This window comes from Crocodylus siamensis, chromosome 3, assembly GCF_052110815.1.
Source record: "Crocodylus siamensis isolate JL-2025a chromosome 3, ASM5211081v1, whole genome shotgun sequence".
Lineage (NCBI taxonomy): Eukaryota > Metazoa > Chordata > Crocodylia > Crocodylidae > Crocodylus > Crocodylus siamensis.
In genome coordinates this window covers 171,517,917-171,541,614 of record NC_143397.1, presented here as the reverse complement: position 1 = coordinate 171,541,614, position 23,698 = coordinate 171,517,917, and the positions used below count along the sequence as shown (strand labels likewise).

Genomic DNA, 23,698 nt, shown 5'->3' with positions numbered 1-23,698 from the left:
AAATTAACTATTTTGTAGGTCAAAAAATAGTGTGCATGCACAAATGTGAATGCACACGTGTGTGCATGCATGCCTTCATAATATTTCAATTATTGGCATATTAACTAGTCTTAAAGAAAATTATTAGCTGACCATAACAATAGGACATCCCAATATGGACATAAAAATAAACAAAAATGCAATGCACTTTAGTGGAAAAATATACAGAATCCATTATACCCTCCATTTATAGCTTAGCATATACCAGCCCCAATAACTCTCCTGACCCTTAGTAGTATTTTAGATGAGAGGAGCACTATTGAAGACACAAAAACACAGAACACTATGCCATATTAAGGAGAGTTGTTAGCTTTGTGACAGGTTACAAGAATAACTGTAAGTGGAATTCCTGAAGAACAGAAAAAAAGTTATTTTCTGTTTTACAAGAACAAAAATTGATAAGATGTCCTATGATGGTACTTGCTGCTGTAATGTTGATCTTCCTATTGGAAAGGTTAGCCTGCTGCTTCTGGTCCCATTTTATTTCTATTAAACAGGGGCTTTTGCTTTCCTGTTATTAAATTTTTGTAATTTTGATATAGAAATGTAAGTTCCAAAGGGCCTGAGGAATTTGTGACCGTTAATAGGATCCCTGCCAACATGCCAGTATTGCTTTTGGGTAGTGTTCATATCCCTTGCTACATGTGAAGCTTTTCAACTTATTTCTTCAGAACTAAAGTGCACAATGATCTACTGACCAACAAAAAATCCATTGTATGTTGCTACAGAATGGTGTTTTATTCCCTATTTTGTTAGAGTGGTAGGGCAGACAAATATGTAAAGATCTGCAGTTATAGATCTTATCATCAAAATTATCAATACTTTTTGGGTTCAATTCCTTAAATGGAATTTCTCTATCTGCTATTACTTATGTGCTCAGTTATGCTATCAGTGAAGATGAAATATGCATATGTTCAGAAGGCAACCACTGAAATATAATGCATTTGTAGCAACACTCAGTTTTATATGGAAATGAATGCATTTTTAGTAGGCAATTACCAGAACATTCTGACTTTCTAAGAGATTACTTAAATATTACCTTTTGCCTCTACCGTTTTTTCTAATTAATATAACGAAGCATTTCAGAAACCCTGAAGCTTCCTGTAGCTTTGACTAAGATGCATGCTTTAATTCAAGCTACAATCTTTAGCCACCCTCCAGTCAGAGTTGCTTGATATGCCTTATGTGAATTATCATCACTTGCTCCCAAGAACAACTGCCTGGAGACATGCAAGAGTCGTTTTCCTGAAAGAAACAGGATGAGGTTCCTAAAATTTTAGTGTGCATTGTTATAATGCATTAAACAAAGATTCATATATTCTCCATTTTCCTTTAATGGAAATGATTGATTTCTGAATTTGTGATGGATGAATATTTTCTTTCTTCTTATAACTAAGACAGTAGCAATCTGTCAACAGTTAATGTCCTGGGGTTCTCCATTCTGAGGACTGGATATATTACAGTTATTTCTCAAAGATATTTCTTAAAAGATCACTTTTCTGTGTAAATGGATTCTGTCTGAAATGTAATAGTGAATACTACCATATCATCAACAGTATTACAGTGGCAAGTTGTATGATGAGGTCCATTTCTAAAGATATCAACTTCCTAAAAATTAAAATATTCATCTTAATCATTTTAAAATGCAGAGCTTCAGTTCTCAAAATGGGTATAACAAACTGCTGAGTACTATTTAATGTTTTTTCACTGTGCTCACCTTGGTTACTACCATTTCAGATTTCCATATTGTTAAAATCTGAGATCCTTTACACAGAGACCCATATCAAAGAACAGAAAATTCTATTAAGCAACCCTACTTTCTTTTCTGGCCAGTTGAGCTGACACACTTTCTCATCCTATGAAAAACCTTTTCTTGGCCAGGTGTTTTCACTCTTTCAAATCCCAAAGCTAAATCTAAAATAAATTCATAATTTGACCACATTTAACAACTTTGTTGTGCAATAACAAATTAGCTAGAGTCAGGGGAAAATATATGCTGCTGCTGAGCCTAAAGCACTGGTTCTCAACCTTTTTAGACTTGAAGCACTCCTTGAGAAACTCAACACACACCTCAGAAAATACCACTTCCTAGGTCTCACTTGCTTTTAGCTACAGAAAAACAATAGAGTGATTCTTCCATTGCAAAGAACTCAGAAAAACCACAACAGATCAGAATGTTTTTTAACATTATGTATTCCTATTTGAAATCTGTGGGTTTAGCTTGTGAATCATGTTTGTGGCACCCCATGGCACCCCTGAAAGGATCTCAAGGCACAAACTGCACAGCACCTTGGCTGAGAATCACTGGTCTAAAGAAACTGCAACTGGCTAACATTAGACCCATAATGCAAAGGATAAAAGAGAAATATTCAATCTTGTCTGCTTGGACTGGAAGCAATAATGCAGCTATGTTTGACATCTCTATTATAAAAACAACATATGCTATTGTTCTTCATTTATTCTGAGTTAATCCCATTTATGGCATAAACACTGGTTTTAAGCTGGCTACTTTCACCTTTTAAGGAACAAAATGTCAACCATCTTTCACTGTGTGCCCTATAAAACAACACACTTTTATGGTATTTTATATAAACAGGTTTTTTATTGCGCTCTCTGCCTAGCAAAATAGTTCTAGCACACACATGACTTACCACCATGAAATGAGAAAACTAAGACTTTGCACTTGCTCTTGGATTTTAAACAGCCAAAGTCTGAAAGATGCTGAAGACCTATGGAAACTACAGTTATGATAACAAATTATCTCTCTTTCAAGAAAGGGCTAGAGGTATATCTATACTGCCCCAATACAATGGCATATAGTACCTACTCTGTAGGCACTGCCTTCTGAACTGGCAGTCATGCAATTGCTCTAGTGCAATTTGGAAGGACAAATGGTGTGGGTGTAGCATGGCTCGTCTCAGCACAGTGTATCCTGCAACCATTTTTGGGTGGTACAGATATGCTGTTACAGTTCCACAAATTGTAGAAGCCTATTCCAATAGCTTACCTTAGAGGCTGAATACCTTTCTCATCATCTGAGCTTATTTCCATTTCAAAGATCTCCTCAGTCCCTGCAGAAGAGATTTGATCTTCTTTCTTACTATCTTGTTTGTATTTCTTTCTTCTGCGCTTTTTCTTCTTCACAGACCCTGGGGTGAACACAGTCTCCATTTCTATTGCGTGTGGAACTTCAGATAGCTGACATGTCCTTTCATTTTCACCAGACTTCGAATGATCACCAGTCTCTTTAAAGAACTGATCTTCAGTGGTTATTGGGGAGGTTGCCAGATAGGCAGGAACTTTTTCCTAACCAAAAAGGTGGGGAGTAAGAATTGACATTTGTTATGTACATACAACTAGAATAACTGTTGCTTATAAGTAACTGTCCTCATTCACCGTTAGACATGAGACTCTGTAGTAGCTCAATACTGAGAAAGGTTGATAGTCAAAAGAAAAACATTCACTAAAGAGAAAAAAAAAATTTGGAAGATGGCCCAGGCGGACAGGGCCAAGGCTGAAAATCTTTCATTACATGGTGCCCAAGCTGATCGTGATACTACACCAGGTAAGAAGCTTTCCTTGTATATTATGGATCTACTTGAGACTTGGGGACTGCCCACCTTATTGTTCACATTGATTCAACCAGTTTTGGTGGATGTTTTCATGAATTAGACATTACTGAATCAAAGCTGGGAAGGGTTGTGCTGTAAAGCAAATTTTGAGTTTATAACATTGCTTTTTCATTAAGCATAAAAGTCCATATCCCACAGCCTTTTTGTATCACCACTTCCAAATGAGACATTCACAGATCTTTAGAAAAACTGTAATGCATTACAGGTTATTATTAAAATATGAAGTTGCATTCATCAATACAAGAGAAAGCCAAAAAACCTACATAGAAATTATATTTTCAAAATGGTGTCTGGATAACATTGGTGTGTAGAATAAGAAATCGTGTTCTAAAAAAATGATAACAACATAAAAATAAAAAGGGAGCGGGGCATGATGCAGATAATTACTGATGTGGGGAGGGGGGTGGGGTTGGGACTGAGGTCAATCCAGAAAGCTCAAAAACATTTTACTATTTCCTTATTCATAAAGAAAGTACACACAGAATTAAAATGACTTGACCAGCAACGAGGAATATAAATAGAACAGTATTTCAGTAAAATCTTTCAGTATTTTAGGGATTCCACTGAACAATATGTTTTGCTAAATTAAAAAAAAAAAAAAGCAAAGCTAAGTTTTCACCTTTCAGTGATAGCAAGTTTATTTTCAGCTAGTTACTAGAGAAGGTTCCTATAACCAGATAATTTTAAACATCCAGACGTTCTAGATAAGGGCAAAAAGCTATCAGTTCCAACAGAGCATCTCTCAAGAATGCACTTTTCAGTATGTATAGAACAATAATCCAAATGAAGTAATGTTTCTATGAAAACGTATTTTTCTAGATTAGTGTTTCTCAACCGGTGGGTCGCAAGAATATATGAAAGGGTCATGAACAAACTTTAAAAATGGATCAAACTTTAAAAATGGATTCTCCTTTAAAGGAGAAAAAGGTGGGACACTCTGGCTTTTCCCTTGCAGGCTGGCAGAGTTCCAGCCTACAAGGGGCTGCTTAGTGTCCACCCTGCCCCACACACTGGTGGGGCTGGGAAGTGGGGCAGTGGTTCCAGAGCAAGGGACACTGGGTCAGAACTGGCCAATGTTTACAAATGGGTCCTGGTACAAAAAAGGTTGAGACCGACTCTTCTAGATAATACTAGAAGTAAAAAATGCCCCAAAATCTGCTTCTTTACAGAGATGTCTCCATCATAAAAAAATCAAAAGGTGCTAGAGTCACCTCTGATCAGTGGTACCCAGAATGTGATTAATATTTTTGATGTAGCAGTTTAAATATTAGGTACAAACTTAAAGCTAGATTTGAGCTTTCTAAGCCATTAAAAAAAAAAGAAATCAGTTAAAATCTGTTCTATTGGTTGGGAGAAAAGTAGAGTAGAATTAGGGCTTACTAAAGCACAATAATTAAACATTTCTGCAAAATGAGTGACTGATCACTTCAAAGGTTATAAAGGGTTTTACATGAAAGAGACATTTTTGAAGAGGATACACAAATGACGTTGGATTTACACATTTTTAGTTTTATACAAACAGCTACAAACAATACTAGTTTGCTTGTCTTACTTTTCATTTTACAGGAAGCGTTAGACAAAGGATACTCTCACTTTTATAAACAGCTTCATGCACATTTTTCAACAGAGGAAATTACACCAAAGGGGAAAAGAAGTCTTGAAGGACTTTCCTACCATTTCACATAAGCATATTGCTCTACTTCTAGTAGTCTGATTGTCCTTTTCAGGCTAGGAATTTCAGAAATACTTCATACATGCATAAAGTGTTAGCAACCTGAACCACTCTTAAAGGAGCTACTGTATTTAAAGGAGCTACTTTACACTTCAATACAGTATATAGTATATATATACACACATTTGGAGCATCCTTGTGTGGTCTATGCCTCTAATATACCCTGGCATAGTTCAAAAGAAGGATCACAAGTAGCCATGAGAAAACAAAGAGCTGAAACAAAGCAATTATGTTTAATATCTGTGTGAGACAAGAGACTACAAGAATGAAAGATTCCTGGGTTTTTTCTTCACAACATCAACTTCATGGGTACTGGTATATACTAATAGCTATTTGAAACATTTAGTTCTCCCCCCTCATACACATATACTCTCATTATTGATCTGTTCCTGCTAACAACTTATCTATCTGCTCTGTCAGCAAAAAATTGCTTTTGGTTTTGTATTTAGTCATATTAGATACTATTAGAATTGGAGATTCCCTTCTATTCCTAGATATTATGTTTCCCTACCATATTACTACTTTGGGTGATAATCCTGATAATGGTTTTTCCCTTCTCATTTCTGAGTGATACATAATCACTTTGCTTTCAAAGATAGATTTTCATTTCATAATTTTAAAAAATGCCCATTCCTCTCTCCTAGAACTAGTTAATGTTAAGATTTGCAGAATTACACAATATTACACAACAATTACTGGCAATGTTGCTATTTAAACCTTAATCTTTGAAAAGTGACCATGGAAGAGATTTACCATTCACAAAGTATCTGTCAACTCAGGTAAGCTTTTGCATAAGGTCATATAATATTGTTTGCTATAAATTTCAAGCACTTCAGCTAAATAACAGCCTGAAAAAGGAAGTGCTCTAAGACAGCAATTACACATGCATCAACAAGAAAACCCTACAATTTCAAAAGGAAGTACATTTACTAGAAGATAATTATATTAGAAAATTAACTTGTTTTCTAAGCCCAAGAAATCATTACAAGGATAATGGACTGTATCCTGCCAAAGAAAACAAATTGTTCTGATACTGAGGTCAGCACTGGTGATAAGAACTACCTGAAGCAGGTGATTGCGAGTCACTACATGATCTGTATAAGTATAGTAAAAAAAAAAAAAAAAAAAAGTCAGCCTAAAGTTATCATCATTGCCTACTGCACTAAAACAGGATGAAGTGTTACAAATGATTTTATAGTTCTAAAAAAGAATCAGTAGTTTTCCTGCAACTGACAACTGAGTTTGATAAAATGCTCTGTCCAAGTACATGCATGTTATGAATCAACAACAAAGATTCTGTCCTAGAAAATGCTAGATTTTCTTCAGTTATAACTACTGGGAGTGCAGGTCACTGCAGTAGAAATGAGAGCAATACATCACAGAGCACAATACACTTACATTTTCTTCTTCAGTTTCTTGTACAAAGAAAGCTTCTCCATTGTCACCCAGCTTCATATGAAGATCAACAGCATCTCCATTAATTTCTATATCAATCTATGGAAACAAAAACAATTTACCATGGAGCATCCTCCACGTGAAGAGAGAGACAAATATTGAGCTGAAGATTTAATCCTCATATACTCATATATATTAGGACTCTCATCATTCTTTTTAAGCCAACAACACTCCACCAGCAGTACGCCTTTTTAAAAAGACTTGCCACATTGCCCTTCATTCTTGCTCCCTTATTATACTAGAATAGGGACAGCCAAATCCTCAAAGTTGTTCAGATGCCTAAATCTAACAAGACTCCATTCTTATTTCGTTCGTTTTGGGAGTCATAGGCCTGAAAACCTTGGTAATTTGGGCCTTTGTGTTGTCCTACAAAGCTGCCTCAGTGAACTTTTTCTGTAGTTAGACAGACATGTACTTAAAATCTGGCTCAACCGAGGCCTGGAATGGATCTCAATTATGAAGGGAAGGTGTTCTTTGAGTAAGAGCAAATGGCCTTTTAAAGGCTTTGTTTATTTTATGAAATCACAACCCTATGACTGACTGTATTTTTTTAATATTCAGTTAATAATTCTGCTTCTAACAGTACTGTCATATGGCTACAAAGATGAGACAAGACTCCTAGCTTTCCAGAGCTTCTGTTCTTCAGAGAAAAACGTTCTCCAATGTAAAATGGAACATAAACGTATTCCAAGTTACAATAACTTCAGGAGAGGAAAAGTTGGCCTCTTTTCCAAACTGATGGACTTCCAAAACAAGAACAAAAAAAGATGTATATATAAATCTGTTCTAAAGCCAAAGGAATAAAGATAACACCATTTCAGTTTTATCTTCTTTACGTGAAATCTTGGACAGTAAAGTAAATTCCATGCATTAACATACAAACAGAATTGTAAACTTCAATATTCAGTAAGGATTATTGATTATGTAGTCAAGAATCTTTTCTGTGTCAAGTGGACATTTTCTTTTAGTCTAACCAACTGATAGCAATAGTTAGCCATGTTACCCAGAAGTCAGGCAAAGGCAGGGTAGAGATGCACCTTATAGACTAACTGAATCAGATATACATAAGCTTTCATGGGCAACAGATATATTCATCAGAGCCTAGGATGATATCTGAAAGATATTTAATTCAGAAGGTTATATTCTCAGTGTTATAAGGGAATGCAATGGATTTGTCTTACTATTTAGAAAGTGAATATATCATTATCAAGTTTGCATAACTTAAAAATGGGTCCGTCCTAGTCAGGCTTTCATGTTAGTCTTCGTGCACATAATGCATGACATCTAATATTAAAGTTGGCAATCAAATGAAGTTTTAGGTTATAAATAAAAAGCAACCATCTATAACAGTGGCACCTTTAAGCTAACTGCCACTCTTAGCCTGCCTTCTACCTGACTTTAGACTATGACAGCTAACAACCTCCCTCCATACAGTAGTTAACCTAAATTTGGAATGTAAACTGGCTAACATTTGGGCAGGTAAGAGCCAGTCAAGAAGAGGAGGATTGATTTTAAAATGAACTCATGTGTTATCAAGTCTAAAATTAAAAAAAAAGTACCAAAGATTAACATAAGACCATGTATTGAAACTGATTTGTAATGAAAACAAATAACTCCAACAATGACCCACCCATACAGGCAAATTCTAGTACCAATCAAAACCATACAACGCTTTATTCCTTTCACAAGACCAATAGCTCTATTTAAAAAAAATACTACTTTTAGTGACATTTACCTGACCAAAGCAATTTAAACATAATCAATTAAATTGTTTTTAATTCTTACTAAAGCAAAAGCAAAAGCTGTTTGTTGAAAATGGCTCAACAAACCATTTATTCAGATTCAAGCAATGTAGAAGACGAGGACTCTAGGTAGATTTTACCACTTTATAGAGAAACTACAAAATAAGTGAGAACAAAGGAAATTGTTACAATTAATAGGTTTGGGGAAGTAACAAAAATGTTTGAGCAGAAGACTGAACTTTGAACAGTATAAGCTGTAAAACAACTTTATGGGAAATCAGGGAAAAGACAACATTAGAATCAACATAAGACTCTTGTATAACGTCTCTGAAATCAGATTAGTTAACAGCAACAACCCATAATTAAAAAAAAAAAAAAAAAGATTCAAGCCATAATTTAAAGTCAGTTTAATAGTTACAGGCATGTCTTGAAGCAGGTTCTCTCCTTTCCTTCCTCTACATAATCATTAATGTGCCCTCTACCTTTACCTGCAAACACTTGTCAGTTGTCTTTTATAACTAGTATCTGTCATAACAACTATACCTATGATCAATCCTTGCAACCTTAAGAAGGTATTGAGATAAAAGTTTGAGATAACATTAATAGGTAGTGGTTGAAAATCCGGATCTCAGTTCAATCCTTTGATATTGCATACAATTCTCACTCCTTTTGTGTGCCTATGAATGTAAAAGGAAGATCATAATTTAACACTTAAAAAGCAAAAGTTGGGCTTCAAGTTGCCTCCTCCCTCCCCCTTTTACATAGATTATAGACAAAAATATGAGAACCAAAGCAGTTTGCCATCTTCCTGTAGTCTACTGGTTTGGGGCCAAAGGTGTTACTGTCATATTGCAAAAGGTTATGAAAGGAAGGAACAGTGTCCAGAATGTAAAAGTTAAAGATGACTGAACTTTTTGAGTTCTATCACTTTCAAATGGGTTCACTGTTAATAACAAGCAGATTCTGCTTTTCCTTCACTGAAAAACTTGCATGACAGGGTCAGTAGCCCTCCCTATCATTAGTATGTGCCCAACAGATATGTCAAAATTAGTTAAAATGGCCTGTTTTTATAAAGGATAACCAAATGAGTGCAACAAGACAAATATAATTGTTTTCTTTTATGTGATAGTACTTTACCATGACATTTTTGGCCTGCAGGATGGGCAGACCTGGGGCCCAGGACTGGACGCAGTGCTCCGGCTGCGGCCTCGCCGGGGCTGGGTACAGGGGGAAAGTGACGTCCCGGGATTTGCTCGAGAAGCATCTATGGATGCAAGTCAGTGTTTTGGTCACTTTATTAATGGTTTTAAGTTGCAGCAAGGGAGCCTAAGGTTAGATATGACAGACAACTTTCTCATTAGGAGGGTAGTAATACACTGGGATAGGTTACCCAGAGATGTTGTGAATCTCCTATCCTTGGAGGTTTTTAAGTCCCAGCTAGACAAAAGCCTTGGCTGGGATGATCTAGTTGGGGATGGTCCTGCTTTGAGCAGGGGGTTGGACTAGATGACCTCGTGAGGTCCCTTCCAGTCCTAATTTTCTACGAACAAGAAGGATAATACATGCTTGCAACAAGCTCCAGAAGTAGAAGGAATGGACACTCCACATATTCTAGATCAAGTATCCCTCACTCTCATGAAGTAATGAACTCTCCTGCATCTCAGCAGTTCACTCAGTGTTGCCGAATTTATCAAATACAAGCCAAATGAAAGAAGCTACTGCTCCACAAGGGACAACTGCTGCATAAAAAAGGGGAATCTCCTGTACCTCGATGCGTCAAACAAGAATGAAGGGAATACAGGCAGGCACACTCTAAAATTGCAATCTTTCTTTTAAAAAAGTTAACGCTAAGTTCAGGAGTAGATTTCCACTCTTCATCTGTTTTATTTATAATTTTTTTTAAATACATCAAGGACATCTCAGCCCAGTTTCTTTCTTTCTCTGGTGTTCCTTAATATAGTCAGTACCTGTTTGTGACTTACTTCCCAAACATCCTCAGAAACAATTAAATCAAAACCAGTTTATTTAATGAAAGGTATCACCACAGGATCTGGCAGTAGATTCCATCTTCCTCACACATTTATCCCACTTCATTATTTTTAAAATCAATAAATCCAGGTGGCTACTTTTAATTTACAACTAGCACCAACTAAGAGTACGGATAGACATAACTTGAGTGCTACAAATCTTGAGTGCTTTAAAAAGAGAGAGTACAGGTAGCACAAAGCAATAAAATGTTTCAAACTCGCCTGAACTGTATCAAAAAAATAACCCAAATTAAACAGCAATAATTCTGAACACTTCACAGGTAAGTGCTTCATGTTATATTTGTACCCTCAAGCAGCACATAATAGAGAGACGGTTCATTCTACCAGCATCTCCCAGTGTTTTTTGAGGACAGGTCTGCATGTTTGTCTGGTACTGAAGTGCCCCAAATTAGAACTGCTTAAAACTGGGGCAAGATTTGAAGCACTTCATATGCACATCTGCCCATACCCTAAAATGAGTTACCTATTTTGTAACTATTTACACCAGGAATGAGGGCTTTTTAAAGAACTTTTCTGTCTTCCTCTTGTCCTAATCCTGAGTTTGATTTTGCAGAGTTCCCTCTTCCAGCTGAGATGGGATGGATTCTCCTTCATCCTCAGTTAGTCAATACAGTGACCGCAGGTGGTCAGAAAGCTGTTAGTAATATTCTTGGATGACAAATTTCCAGCATAGCTGAGCCAATTGCCATTTTTTAAATTTACTAAATACTTAGCAGTAAAAACCTATCAGCTGAGATAAACTGGTAAGCCTAATTAAATTGTGAGCAAAAACACACAAAATATGGTGCAGTTTTTGGCAGCTTGCGGTAACCAATGTTGCAAAAAAAATGCTTTCTTTTTCACAGCATCAAGAATGCCGCAGCTCATCTGTACTGACAAAAAACACTATTTACAAATAAACCTGCAATAATGTATTCTCAAAAACCTAGAAAAACAGATTATTTCACCAGTTCTCTTCAGCTACTGGAAAGGAAACAGCCCCTGAGTGGCTTCCTTCCTTCCCCCCTGCTCCAATAGCCACATAAATATTTTAAGATCATAAAAAAATCTTGGGGTCACAATATATTTTTATAGCCCAACATATAGCTATCAAAATGTCTTTCTTTTCTGACATGAATCCTGGGGTTTTTTTGTATAGTTATTCTTCCTTATTAGGCAATCATAAAACAAATGATGTATTTTGGATTGCAAAAATCTGACTTGAAGAGCCGCAAGGTGTACATGTACAATGGACAAACAATGTTTCAGGTTCTCTGCCTTCACTTGCCATTTGCTGTACTTACTACTTTTTCCTTTGAACGCAAGACACCAAGTTTCCCAAATCGGACGTGAAAAGGAGAACACTGGAATGTACCATCCTGCTGGCGAACCACAATGACATCAATACATCCTGAAAGAGTGGCCTGATTAATGCCTTTGTACAGCTCCTTCACAGTAACCAGGACTTGTCCTGCAAGCTGCCCCACGTAATTCATAGTCTGAGACTGCAAGATAAGGCAAGAAAAACTTAAGTTAGATTTGTAATAAAATAAGCCATTTATCAAGTCAGTTTATTGAAGAGTTCAATTGTGCATCTTCTTACAGAGGTGACTAAGTTTTAAACCCATTCTCAAAGCAGTACACTAAGCATGACAGATAAAATATTTACAGTATCCATAAATTACCATTTGTTCTTTAAAATAGATTTAAGTAGCTTGGGGGTTGATTATTTCAGATTACATTTTTCCATGTCCAGAGACCTGGATTCAAATGTTTAGATTCCTGGTAGAAGTCAGTATGACTAATGCATTCCCAATGCAGCCTGTAGCACAGAATCTTTATATTATTTAATAAAATCAAACATCTCTACTGAAGATGTGTTTGTAACATGCTTTTAACTGCATTCAGTTTTGGGTTCCACAATTCAAAAAGGATGTGGAGAAGCTTGAGAGAGTCCAGAGGAGAGCCACACGCATAATCAGAGGTCAGGAAAAAAACCTTATGATGAGAGGTTGAGAGCCATGGGACTCTTCAACCTAGAAAAGCGCAGGCTCGGGGGTGATCTGATGGCCACCTAATAAGTTTATCAGGGTGCTTATCAGGATCTGGGGGAACAACTGTTCACCAGAGTGCCCCAAGGGATGACAAGATCGAATTGTCACAAGCTCTGCCATAACCGATTCAGGCTGGACATAAGAAAGAACTTCTTCACTGTCCGAGCCCCCAAGGTTTGGAATAGACCGCTGCCGGAGGCGATTCAAGCACCCGCTTTGAATGCCTTCAAGACACATTTGGATGCTTATCTTGCTGGGATCCTATGACCCCTGCAGATTTCCTGCCCCTGGGGCAGGGGGCTGGACTCAATGATCCTCCAGGATCCCTTCCAGCCCAAATGTCTATGAAATCTATGAAACTTGGAAATACTGCACAGAAAACTCTGGGTGCACCCAGTATGCATGGCTTTTCCTCTGTTCTCAACTTAATACTTAAGTAATAAAATTTTAAAAACCACTAGTATCAGACTGAAGGTCACCCAATTTCATGCATTAGTTGAAGACAAAATAATACAGTTCACAACTGGAAAAAAAATTACAGAATAGGACATGTGTAACCCTCTTCTACATAATACACAGAAAACTAGAATAGTACAATAATCATACAAAGTTAATCTACCCTCTCTAACCTGCTTCCTGCCATACATCTACTAATAACTCACCATATATAGCACAAACTTCTAAAACAAAATTACAAACTTGGAAAAACTTCTGCAAAACTGGAAGGAAAGCACTGGAACTCATCTGTAGCAGTAACCACAGGGTGGGAAGCTAAAGATTCTACACAAATTAGAGAAACAAATAATACCTTTCCAAGCAAGAATACAGAGATGGCTGAATTAACTTTAAAAAAGTGACGTTACAATAGAGTAGGCACAATTCAGGGTGGATAATTTTTTTTTTTAAAATGGATTATTTTTCTTTAAATCACATTTTTTATTTAATCATATTTTTTAATTTTTAAGATAAATCTATTTTTTTATAGCATCTCATATTAAAACTATTTGTAAACATGTTAAAGGTCAAAGATATCAGGGGGTTGGACTTGATGACCTCCTGAGGTCTCCTTCCAACTAACTTTCCATTATTCTGTATCATCATGGAATATGAATTATTACTTCTAACTGTATACTATTTGAGACAATATATTCATGGAACCCTTTTAGAAGTTTTATAAATAGGTCACAACAGGCACTACATTAGGGGGTTTCCCAGAGGTTCCTCTAGAGATTAGCAAAGATGAAAGAGAACCATTCTACCCAATGGGACTACGCTAAAAAATCCCATTAAGCATCTCTGTGATGCCTAGTTTCAGTTCTCTTTTATGAGACTAAATAATTGGAAACACTTTTCTTTGCAAGCTTTCCAGGAGAAATGCCATTCTTCAGGCATAGGGAGAGTTAATCATCTCCAGAGACAACGTCCTTGTTAAAATCAGTATATGGAGGTAAGAGATAACCAACCTGATTACCTACTTATCGGCCCTACCGTCTCTGCAAGTTTGTATACACACACTCAAGCCATTACACCTTTCTCTAAAAGTACAAAGCTTCAAGAAGTTAAATGAATAAGGGATATCAAATAACAAGAATGATTAAATTGAGGCTTCCTGACCCATGATTTACGTTAGTGATTTAAACTAATTTGATTAAATCAAATTCACCCTGAGACACATTTACCAAAAATGACATTTAACAGCCACTTAAACTGCTTCTTGAAGATAGTACACACATGTTTTTAAACCAGTAGGTATAGCTTGTTCAGAGAAAACACAGGAGAAAACACCAGCATTCACTTATCAACATCACATAGTTTGGGGAAGTAGGGGACACAATTCACCCAGACCAAATCTGCAGCAATCCAGAGCAACTGCTATCATTCCTACATAACCTCAACTTTCACTTAAAAGTAAATTTCTATTCCTTCAGTTTACAGAAATATTCTTCCATATAAATAGCACTTTAAGTCTTCAGAGAGATCCAATCTCTCAATTACTTTTCAACAGTTTCACTAAGTTTTCAGTCAAGTGAAAATTTACCAGTTTATACATTTTTATTGCTGTTCTTCAGACTCTAGTGAACAGTAGAAACAACAACAAAAGGTAGCAGATAGAAAACACAAAGTCAGTCTGAGGCAAAAGAACAGAATGAATGGAAAAGCTCTGTTCCATTCACAGAGCTGCTGGGAATTTTAGCAACACAGCTACACCAACTGTGGGATGCAATCTGTTCACATCCACAGCTGACATGGTTCTACAAACAAAACTTTATACTAAACATGAGTGCTAGGGACAGAAATTATACGAACTGGTGTAACTGATCAGAAGAAATCAGTTCAAATCTGTAACACAAAAGAAGTTCAGTGCATTTAAGAAGCTCTCAAAGAGGCTGAAACCAGTTTAAGATAAGCCTGGATGGATGCACCATCAGACAACTGATTTAGGTTAAATCCATCTACTGAACTTCTGTCCCAGATCCCCTCCAGATTCAAAATAACTCAGTCTCCCAGCATCCCAGGATGCTTTGCAACTCCCCCACAAACTCCCCCTTGCAGGGTGGCATGCTCTAACACCCCCCCCTCCCAGTGCCACTAAAGGCATGTGGCTACATTTCCAGAATCAAAAGCAAGTATCTGTTGACTTGTTCATTGGTTCAATCTATGCAGTTTAGACTAACCTGTGAAGACTGAATCAATTCAGCCTTGTACTTTATGACTGTTTGTATGGGTCAGAGAGCACTGTTTGATACTTTGCTTCTGGTCACCTTGGAAACATTTCAGCTTTTTCCAAGATTACACAGTACTGGTTTACAGGTAAGGATAGTTTTTCATGAGTAAAATCTTACAATGAAAATGGGCAGCATTGAGAACAGCAAATCTCCCCATCGTCTCCCCACCCTACTGCAAATACACGTATTTGTATGGAATTTGAAACACATTCTGAGAAGCAAATATTTAGGAATTTGCAGTTTCACTTTAGCAGCTAGAAGGCAAATTCAATCTCATCAGAAATCTGACAAATACATTCAGTTTCTCTACAATTTAACTCCACCTATTTGTTAAGAAATCTGAGGCTGAAAAGTGGGCATAGAGGTGGATAACTGTTAATTTTAAGTCAGGTAGAAATTAGAGCCAGGTAGCACCTTAGGCATTAACTGGTTAAAACAGGCATACAACCTACTTTGTGAGATGCTATTGTCTATTAAAGCTCATCTCTCTCTGAACCAGTTAGTGTAAGGTCCCTCTGCCCTTACTTCTAGGCTAAAAAATATTCACGTAAGTCTTCCAACCCTGTGGAAACTGACTCTTCAGGAAGTCAGACCTGTCTTATAGCTCACCCCATAGAACTCTGTCTGAAGAATTGTTAGAAACTGTGTAAACCTCAACATTAATACACAGTGTACTTAAGAAAGAAAAAAACCCTAAAGACCTGAAAGAAGCAAGGGCCACTCCACTTATTTTATCAAGAAGGTCTGTTCAACAGCAAATGGATTTTAAAGAGCTGCAAAATACTGAATTGCTTTAAACAGGAATTTTAACAAAAAATACTTAGTTGTTTTTCCATGAGAGCATAAAATCCTTCTGCTTAGATCAGTGCCTGTTTCCATGCATCTGCTCAATGTTTGGGGGCAGGGAGTCGTATATGAAATCAGTCAATTGCTCCTCACACTAAGCTTGAAAAATTCTTAAAACTGAAGTAGAGTCATAGAGTCAGGCTCACCATATACTACACACACACACATACTCTCTCTCTCTCTCATAACTGCTACAGTAACTACATTCCAGAAATATTTAGACATGCAGACTTTGGATCAAGGAGGTCTCTGAAGCAAGCAACACTGGATCTAGAAGCTGGATGCAGGAACCGATTCTCATTGTTGCATTTTTGGACATATGGAGATGAAAAAGCATGCCACAACATAGGATCTTCTGGCTCGTAATACTTTTAAGCAGCTTGGAAGGGAAAGCACCAGCAGGAGAGGATTTCAGAGTTCTCAGGTGCAAAAAGCTACGGAAAGTCTCCTCTAGAAATAAACAGTTTTCTCCCTTGGAGTAACACCACCTTGGAATAGTTATATTTTCAAAATAATAGGTGTGCTACTCAAGAAAACAAAAGTCTGTATCAAAACTGACCTCTCACTTTACACATACTGCCCAATTTGTTTTCAATTAAGTTGCAAGTACAAAGCATGGCTGCAAATTAAAATCAGGCTCTTAACATAATAGCTTAGGGTTAGGATGATGAGAACTATCAATTCAGATATTTTAAACAATAACACACATCTGATTGGTTACAGATAAAAAGATCACTACACACCTGAGAAACCACATCTGTTTAGTGTTTGGGGGAAGGGAGGGGATTAGTTTAATTTTTGAAGATCCTTCTGAAAAGCCTAATATGAGCACTACTAAACTTTGCTGCAGCTAGTAACATCACATATCACTGCTTAAATTCTCACAGATGTTCAAGCACAGTAGAAGCAGCTCTGACCACAGTCTAAGCACTGCGAAGAATCTTTCAAGTAAAAACTTCCGTAGCTATTTCAGACTTAAGAGGCATTTGCTAAAAAAAATCTCATGATCCCTCAAGTACAAACAGAGAATATCCATGGCCTGCTTCATCAACTTCCATTGCAAGTATTTAAACAGTGGTGCATGAGTTGGGAGCCTCCTGGAAAAGCCAAGTTAGGCTTAATGAATATGAAGCATTCCAAGTCATCTGATATTTTCTTTCATTTATTCTTCAAATCCAGCACATACATGTTACGTGTTACAATCAAACTCTTCCTTACCTTCTGGGTAAAACCCAGAGTCAAGTTAACTCAGCAATGTTGCTTGCTCTTCTGAGAGCGCAGAATTTAAAAGGCCAAACAATAATTAGGATTTCACAACAGAAAGACAGTATTTGTCACTTTTAGAAGTTCAAGGAGGCACTGATTTTTGACCATTTAAGAAATCGGCCCAGTGTTGTAAACAGAAAATATTTTTACTGGGACATATGCAACTTTAAACAGAAGACAAGAAAGTGCATCTCTAATAAATTCAGCCTTACACTCAGAGCTTTCTCTGGCAAGACACCATGATGACGGTGAAAGGTAGAAACTGAAACCACTTGCTCTATTTCTACCAAGACTGCGTGCAAGAATCAGTTCAGAGCATGGGGGGAAATTACTGTAAACATAGGCCCACATATTTAAGAAAAGGAAGTAGATAATGCATATTTTATAACTCTTTTAATTTGGAAATTTTAAGCTTATATTAATCCTCTACTGGCCTGAAAGGTAAATTTTCAAGGTTGAAAAAACTGGGAAATGATTTTCACAAACAATGACTAATGAAGTTATTCACCTCAAACTACATGCCTGGCATTTGCCAGACACTGGATGCTGAAATTGAGTTTTTTAAATACTTACATTAGGTAAGAAACTGACATTTAGTTAGTTTTGACTTAAGTCTTGAAGAAGGGTATCGTGTCTATCTGCCAAAGTATGTATGAATACATATTTTAATCTAGACCACTGAACCTTTGGACTTGAAGCACTCCCCATGAAGCTCAATGGATCCCTTCATAACTTCTTTAAAATTGGGTGCGACTTCATTTAAAAATGTAAGTATACCTTACAGTATTTACTTCCTTGCAGAGAGCCCAGGCAGTTGGGGTAGGAGATTGTGGAGGCAGGAACAAACCAGAGCCGTTGCTTATCTGCTTATCTCCTCACACCTTGCTTATCTCCTTGGGGGACTCTTCAAAGGTTCTACCAGAACCCCAGGGTGCCCCAGGACCCTGGTTAATAATAACTGATCTAGAAGATCTATATGCAAGCACATGCAACTTAACTGGAACAGCATCTACAAGAAGATGAAGAACTTCCTGTGCATTTGTTTGCAGCATGTTATCAGTGCAGTACAAAAAGACAATTAGCCTTCATTCTTAAAACTTAGACCACAGTTCAGATGTACCCTAGCTAATTTAGTAATGTTATCTATTTGAATTCTTTGGAATTTCCCAAACAAACAGTATATACTAATAAATGTTTTAATGACACACAATTCACATGATACAAATGCAAGAAACCAAAAGGATGTTTCTGCTACAAAGAAACTGAAAGTTTCAAAGTTATACAGCTGTAACTATTAGTTATACAAAAAAAAAAAATCTCATGATTTCAATGCTTATCTTAAAGGACAAGAATGAAGTTCTCTGTTGAAATCAGATGTGTAGTATCAGACATCTTCAAAAGCTAACATTAACAATATTTCTTACTGAGTAAAGGTTAAACTTCAGTGAGTTATGTTGGCATTAAGAGAAGGAGGCTGAATGCAAAAAAAGAAAATAATTAAGTGTTGTCTTGATTTTCTCTAATTTACCTGCTCATGGTCATATATAATGTTCTTTTTAGTAGGCAGTTGTCTTAACCAGATCAAATTGCCATTTATTATAATTACTAATTTGTTTCTCATTTATATTTTTATTTGCATCTCACTCAAGAACTTGGTACATTCTTAAACTGCATACTATGAGTAAAATTGCAACTTTAATGTTGCTAGACAAATACAGCTGTCTGCTTTGAGTAAGGTGGGGGAATGCCAGCTTTCAACTGTTACTCTCAGTTTCATGATCACATACTTCAGACATAAGTTTTAGCTGCAAGGTTTGGGGTTTGTTTTAAAACTTTCCACTAATTTCTACTTTATATTGCATTTAGTTTGCTTATAAAGTCAGATTTCTAATGCAGTCACTTGATCTCCTTTCCTATGGAAGTTATCTACAGGAATTTATTTAATGGACCTGTAGGAACTGGAGATGTTGAGATGTACAGAGCAAAAACTGGTCTTTTATTCATAACTAAATAAAATGAAATATAAAAGGTATTATTTTAGTTTTGCTTTATACTATACACTGTCCTTACAGAAGAAAAGATTAAATTAAAATAAGTCTGCTGAATTTTAAATTAAAGTTTTCTAAAAAAAAAAAAAAAGGTTAAAAATCTAAGTTAAAAAAAAACAACCCTTGAAACAAAATATTTTATAAGGGCACACAGAGTGAAATCACTCACCAAGATATTAGAAGGGGCCATTTCTTGAGCAGCGACCACATTGCTCCTTAAGTCATCTTCAAAAACAATCATCTCTGAGAAATACATCTCAGAAAGGCAATTCACTTTTCAAAACATAGATATATCCCAACTGATAGGCATAACTTTGTCAGACCAACATTTATTCTCTTTATTTGGACCAGACAAAATATATTTTTAAAGCAAGATAAACAGTTTTGCTGTTCTAAGATCTCTTACATGGAAGCATCATCGCTGTCTGTGAAGGTAGACTGATTAAAAAAAGGAAACACTGTGTTATAAAACCTGACATAAAAACTTCCTCACCAATAAGATTTGCTTGAAGTGTCACAGCCCACTTCTACCCTGAGATAAGGAGGACCATGTATGTAGTTCAGCATGTGTTTGTGCTGATAGGCAATGATCATGTATTACAGCAAATCACATGACATGAAATATTTCATTTCATTTCATGGAATCAGCAACTAATATAAAATGTAAGAATCATAATACTAGGATCACTCAGCTTGTTACTACTGTAACTCAACCAACATCAGGTGCCCTAGTACAAACCAGAAATCAGTAGGGTTCAAAGATACCAGCTGTCAAGGAGCATGCCTGTTGCTAGCACTAAAAGTAGAATTGGCAAATGCAAGTTTTAAAAGACATATTACCACTCAAAGACTTGGTCCCACACAAATCTGTATCCAATTTGGTTGAGGCAATTTTATCTGCTGAAAATGTACAGGTACAGCTACAGAGTACATTGCTGTTATTTGCACAGCCTGTTTCTAAACAAGATTATGCAAACAAGTAGGCTATGCTAAATCTGGTCAGGAAAAAACAATAAAACTAGATTGGAAATGGATAGCATAATATGGGACCATACTGCAAGTTGTTCCATGGATTTTTGCCAGCTTTTAAAGAATCCCTAGAAAATAAAACATGATTGTCACAGTTTTAAGTGCCATTACGCTGTTATACTTGACCATGCATTAACGAATAACAAAAAGAAAATCCCATGTGTAACACATTACTTCTCTTTATTTTAAGAGTACTGTTAAATATGCCACAACAAGGGAAATGTGCTAATTAATTTAAGCCAACAAAAAATACAGTATTTGCCAAATTACCTTATTGTTTCAAATTTAAAAAAACCTCTCTGTAAATTGTCCTTGCAAGCAGAAATCTCTTTCCTTGTGCTGTTCAATTCTTGCATTAAAAATTAATCAATACCTGGCTTTCCTTTTCTAGTCTCAGCATATGTAATAAACTAAAATATACTAAAAGCCAGCATGTGAATAATCAGGTAAAACTGAAGACATAGACAGCAAATATTTGACATAGGAAATACTGCAAATAAATATGGCCATAAAGCAAAATCTACTGTTTACCCCCTTAAATTTGTGAAAATAAGGGAACCTGATAGAGGCCTACTTACAGCAGTATAACAGCACACATGCAAAGGGTGTTATTTTGTTAAAGCAAATTGATCAGAAAGGCTATTTCCCTTTAACCTATAATTCAGAGACAATCATTTGAAATGTTACAGGCTTTTACAGCATCCATCTCTGTAAAGTTTTGCTACTTAGTATATTAAACTGATATGGAGAAAAATAAGATATTGATTTAGAACCCTAGTAAAACAAACAAACAAACAAACAAACACACACACACAAAACACTTTAGAAGCCACTACAAAAGCATACATAGAGTAATTTAAAATTTTGTCAGCAAAATATAGCTTTGACGGCAGCTCTCCCACCAATTGCCATAGCTGAAGGATAGACAGAGATTTTCTCCCCAGCTTCATATCCATCTTTTTCTATCAAATTTTACAGTTACAAACTTTAAACTATTTAAATGACCTTAAAAGCCATCCTTTTATAAATGGAATCAGCTATTAATACATTTGGGGCCAGCCCAGGCAAAAATTAAAGACCAGTACTTAGAAAAACAGTCTAATTTTTTCAAGGGTCTGTTGGTAAAAATATTTCAAGTCTTAGAAGAAGACATTTGAGGAAGATTCATTTACTTCCTTCCTTAACCTCCTCCCCTCTACTTTAGTCAGCAGGTAAGACTGGAGCTACAGAGATGAAGCAAGTCAAGGCTACATGAGTGTCATTTTGACATTAGAACATCTTGAGAGATGGAGAGATTATGAGAAGAGGTGACTTTTGAGATCAAGTATCCCACACCTTGTTAGTCCATAACACACAGGTCAAGAAACATAACATTCCCAACTGTTCTGGAACATACAACATTAGCCCTTATCCCTAAGGGCTGATAGAAAAACTAACTTTGAATAATCAAAACACAGCAAGCCTCAAATCACTGTTTTTATCTGCTATAAAATGAATATTTAGCATTAAAATTCACCAGTTTTGAAGATGCAGCCCACTATAAGCAGCTTCATAATACTGATCAGTTTCGTAGCTAAATATGGGTGCACTGAGAGGCCACTTCTCACAGCACGAAACCCCCTCCCTCAATACTCTAGCAGTTTCTATTCTGCATTGAGTTGAGCCTGAAAAATCCGTATGTACTGCCATACTCCTTGTCAAGTGTGTAGGTTAGTAAATAGGGGGTAGAAACGAATCATTTTCTGCAGAAAATCCTGGTGTTTCTTAGCCTTTATACCTGCAAAGAATCTCTCAAAACAACCACTAATATTCACCGTCTCACAACTTTCCCTAAACAACAAGAAAGCTGAATTTTCTTGTCAAGAGCCACTTTATGCAAGGCTGGTTAAAAGCTCAAAGACAGACATGCCACCACATAGGGTACTACTGTCCTTATGTTCAAATCAAAGCCACTAACTATGTTGAAAGAGATGCTAGTGCAGGACATCTCTGTATCAGTAAAATTCCACTTTCTTCCTCTGATTCATCTCCTTTACACTATCTGTGTCCATATTTGAAGTTGTGCTTAGAGACAATTAGTAAAGTATTTGAGAAAAATCCAGTTTTCATTATAAAGATATTGATTTTTCATTTTCAGCACCTTTGAGTAAGCTTTTCCTTTTTCAAGATAATTTTCTATTTTGTCTATTATATAATAATAAGCTCAGAATTTCAGTTAGACATTCAGTACTGCAAAGAATTATTAGTTTGAATAAGTACCAAAAAAGCAGCATTACATACACCACTTAAGTCATGTCTTACGAATTACTCATCTCTTGGCACAGGTATGACTGATGGCATAAACTCTGGAGTCGAACTGTATTCTTGCCTCAAAGGAAACCCAACTTGTAATAAAAAAAAACTAAGTTTTGGACAACCAAACCTCAATTTTCATTAGTTCAGATTTGGAATGTTTAGTCAATCTTAAACATGTTTTAAATTTCTAAGCATTTTTTAAAATGACAAATAGGTTGCTAAACCAATGCTCAAAATGTTAAAAATAAGGTTGCCCATACAATCTTAATCCAATCCCTTGGTACATATGCATTTTGATACAAATTAGCTTCATGATCACACACTGTTTTTTATAGGTCTTTTATCTCATTCAGCGCAAAGGATAAAAGATGATAACTTAAGCCCCCTCCAGATGTCACATTTGTCAAGGGATACATGAGAGTTTCCCATGACAAATGATAACACGCCAGATGTTAAAGGATTTTGTTTCAGGGGAAAAAAACAGCCAAGCTGCCACAAAAAAGGAAGATCCATGACAAAAGTTACTGTTCAAACGTCTTCCCAGATTGGGAGACCCCACAATCTGAAAGTCCTCTGCTCTCCTCCCTTTTTAATGGGAGGGAGAGGGAAAGCAGCTAGCTCCCTGACAGCCTGCCCATCACTACAAAAATAATAGCTGGACACAGCCATAATGCACAGCTAATTATCTGTTCTCTTCCTGTTGTTCAATGTGTGGCCCTGTGTGACATTATACTTGATCTGAGCCTACAAGAGGCCAAGAACGCTGCTCTAAAAAGGATGATTAATTTTCTCATGGCAAGCATCACC

The 23,698-nt window shown here is 36.4% G+C and overlaps 1 protein-coding gene across 2 annotated transcripts in view; it reads right to left on the bottom strand.

Moving 5' to 3' along the window:
• The window catches only part of LPIN2 (lipin 2), a 59,779-nt gene that overhangs the window by 25,778 nt on the left and 10,303 nt on the right, over window positions 1–23,698 (bottom strand). For both annotated transcript variants that reach the window (XM_090039749.1, XM_090039750.1), the window contains exons 2-4: window positions 11,932–12,132; window positions 6,802–6,897; window positions 3,047–3,345 (exon numbers count right to left, since the gene is read on the bottom strand). In XM_090039749.1, the coding sequence (XP_089895875.1) occupies window positions 3,047–3,345; window positions 6,802–6,897; window positions 11,932–12,123 (587 nt within the window). In that variant the 5' untranslated portion in view covers window positions 12,124–12,132. The remainder of the gene's footprint in view (window positions 1–3,046; window positions 3,346–6,801; window positions 6,898–11,931; window positions 12,133–23,698) is intronic.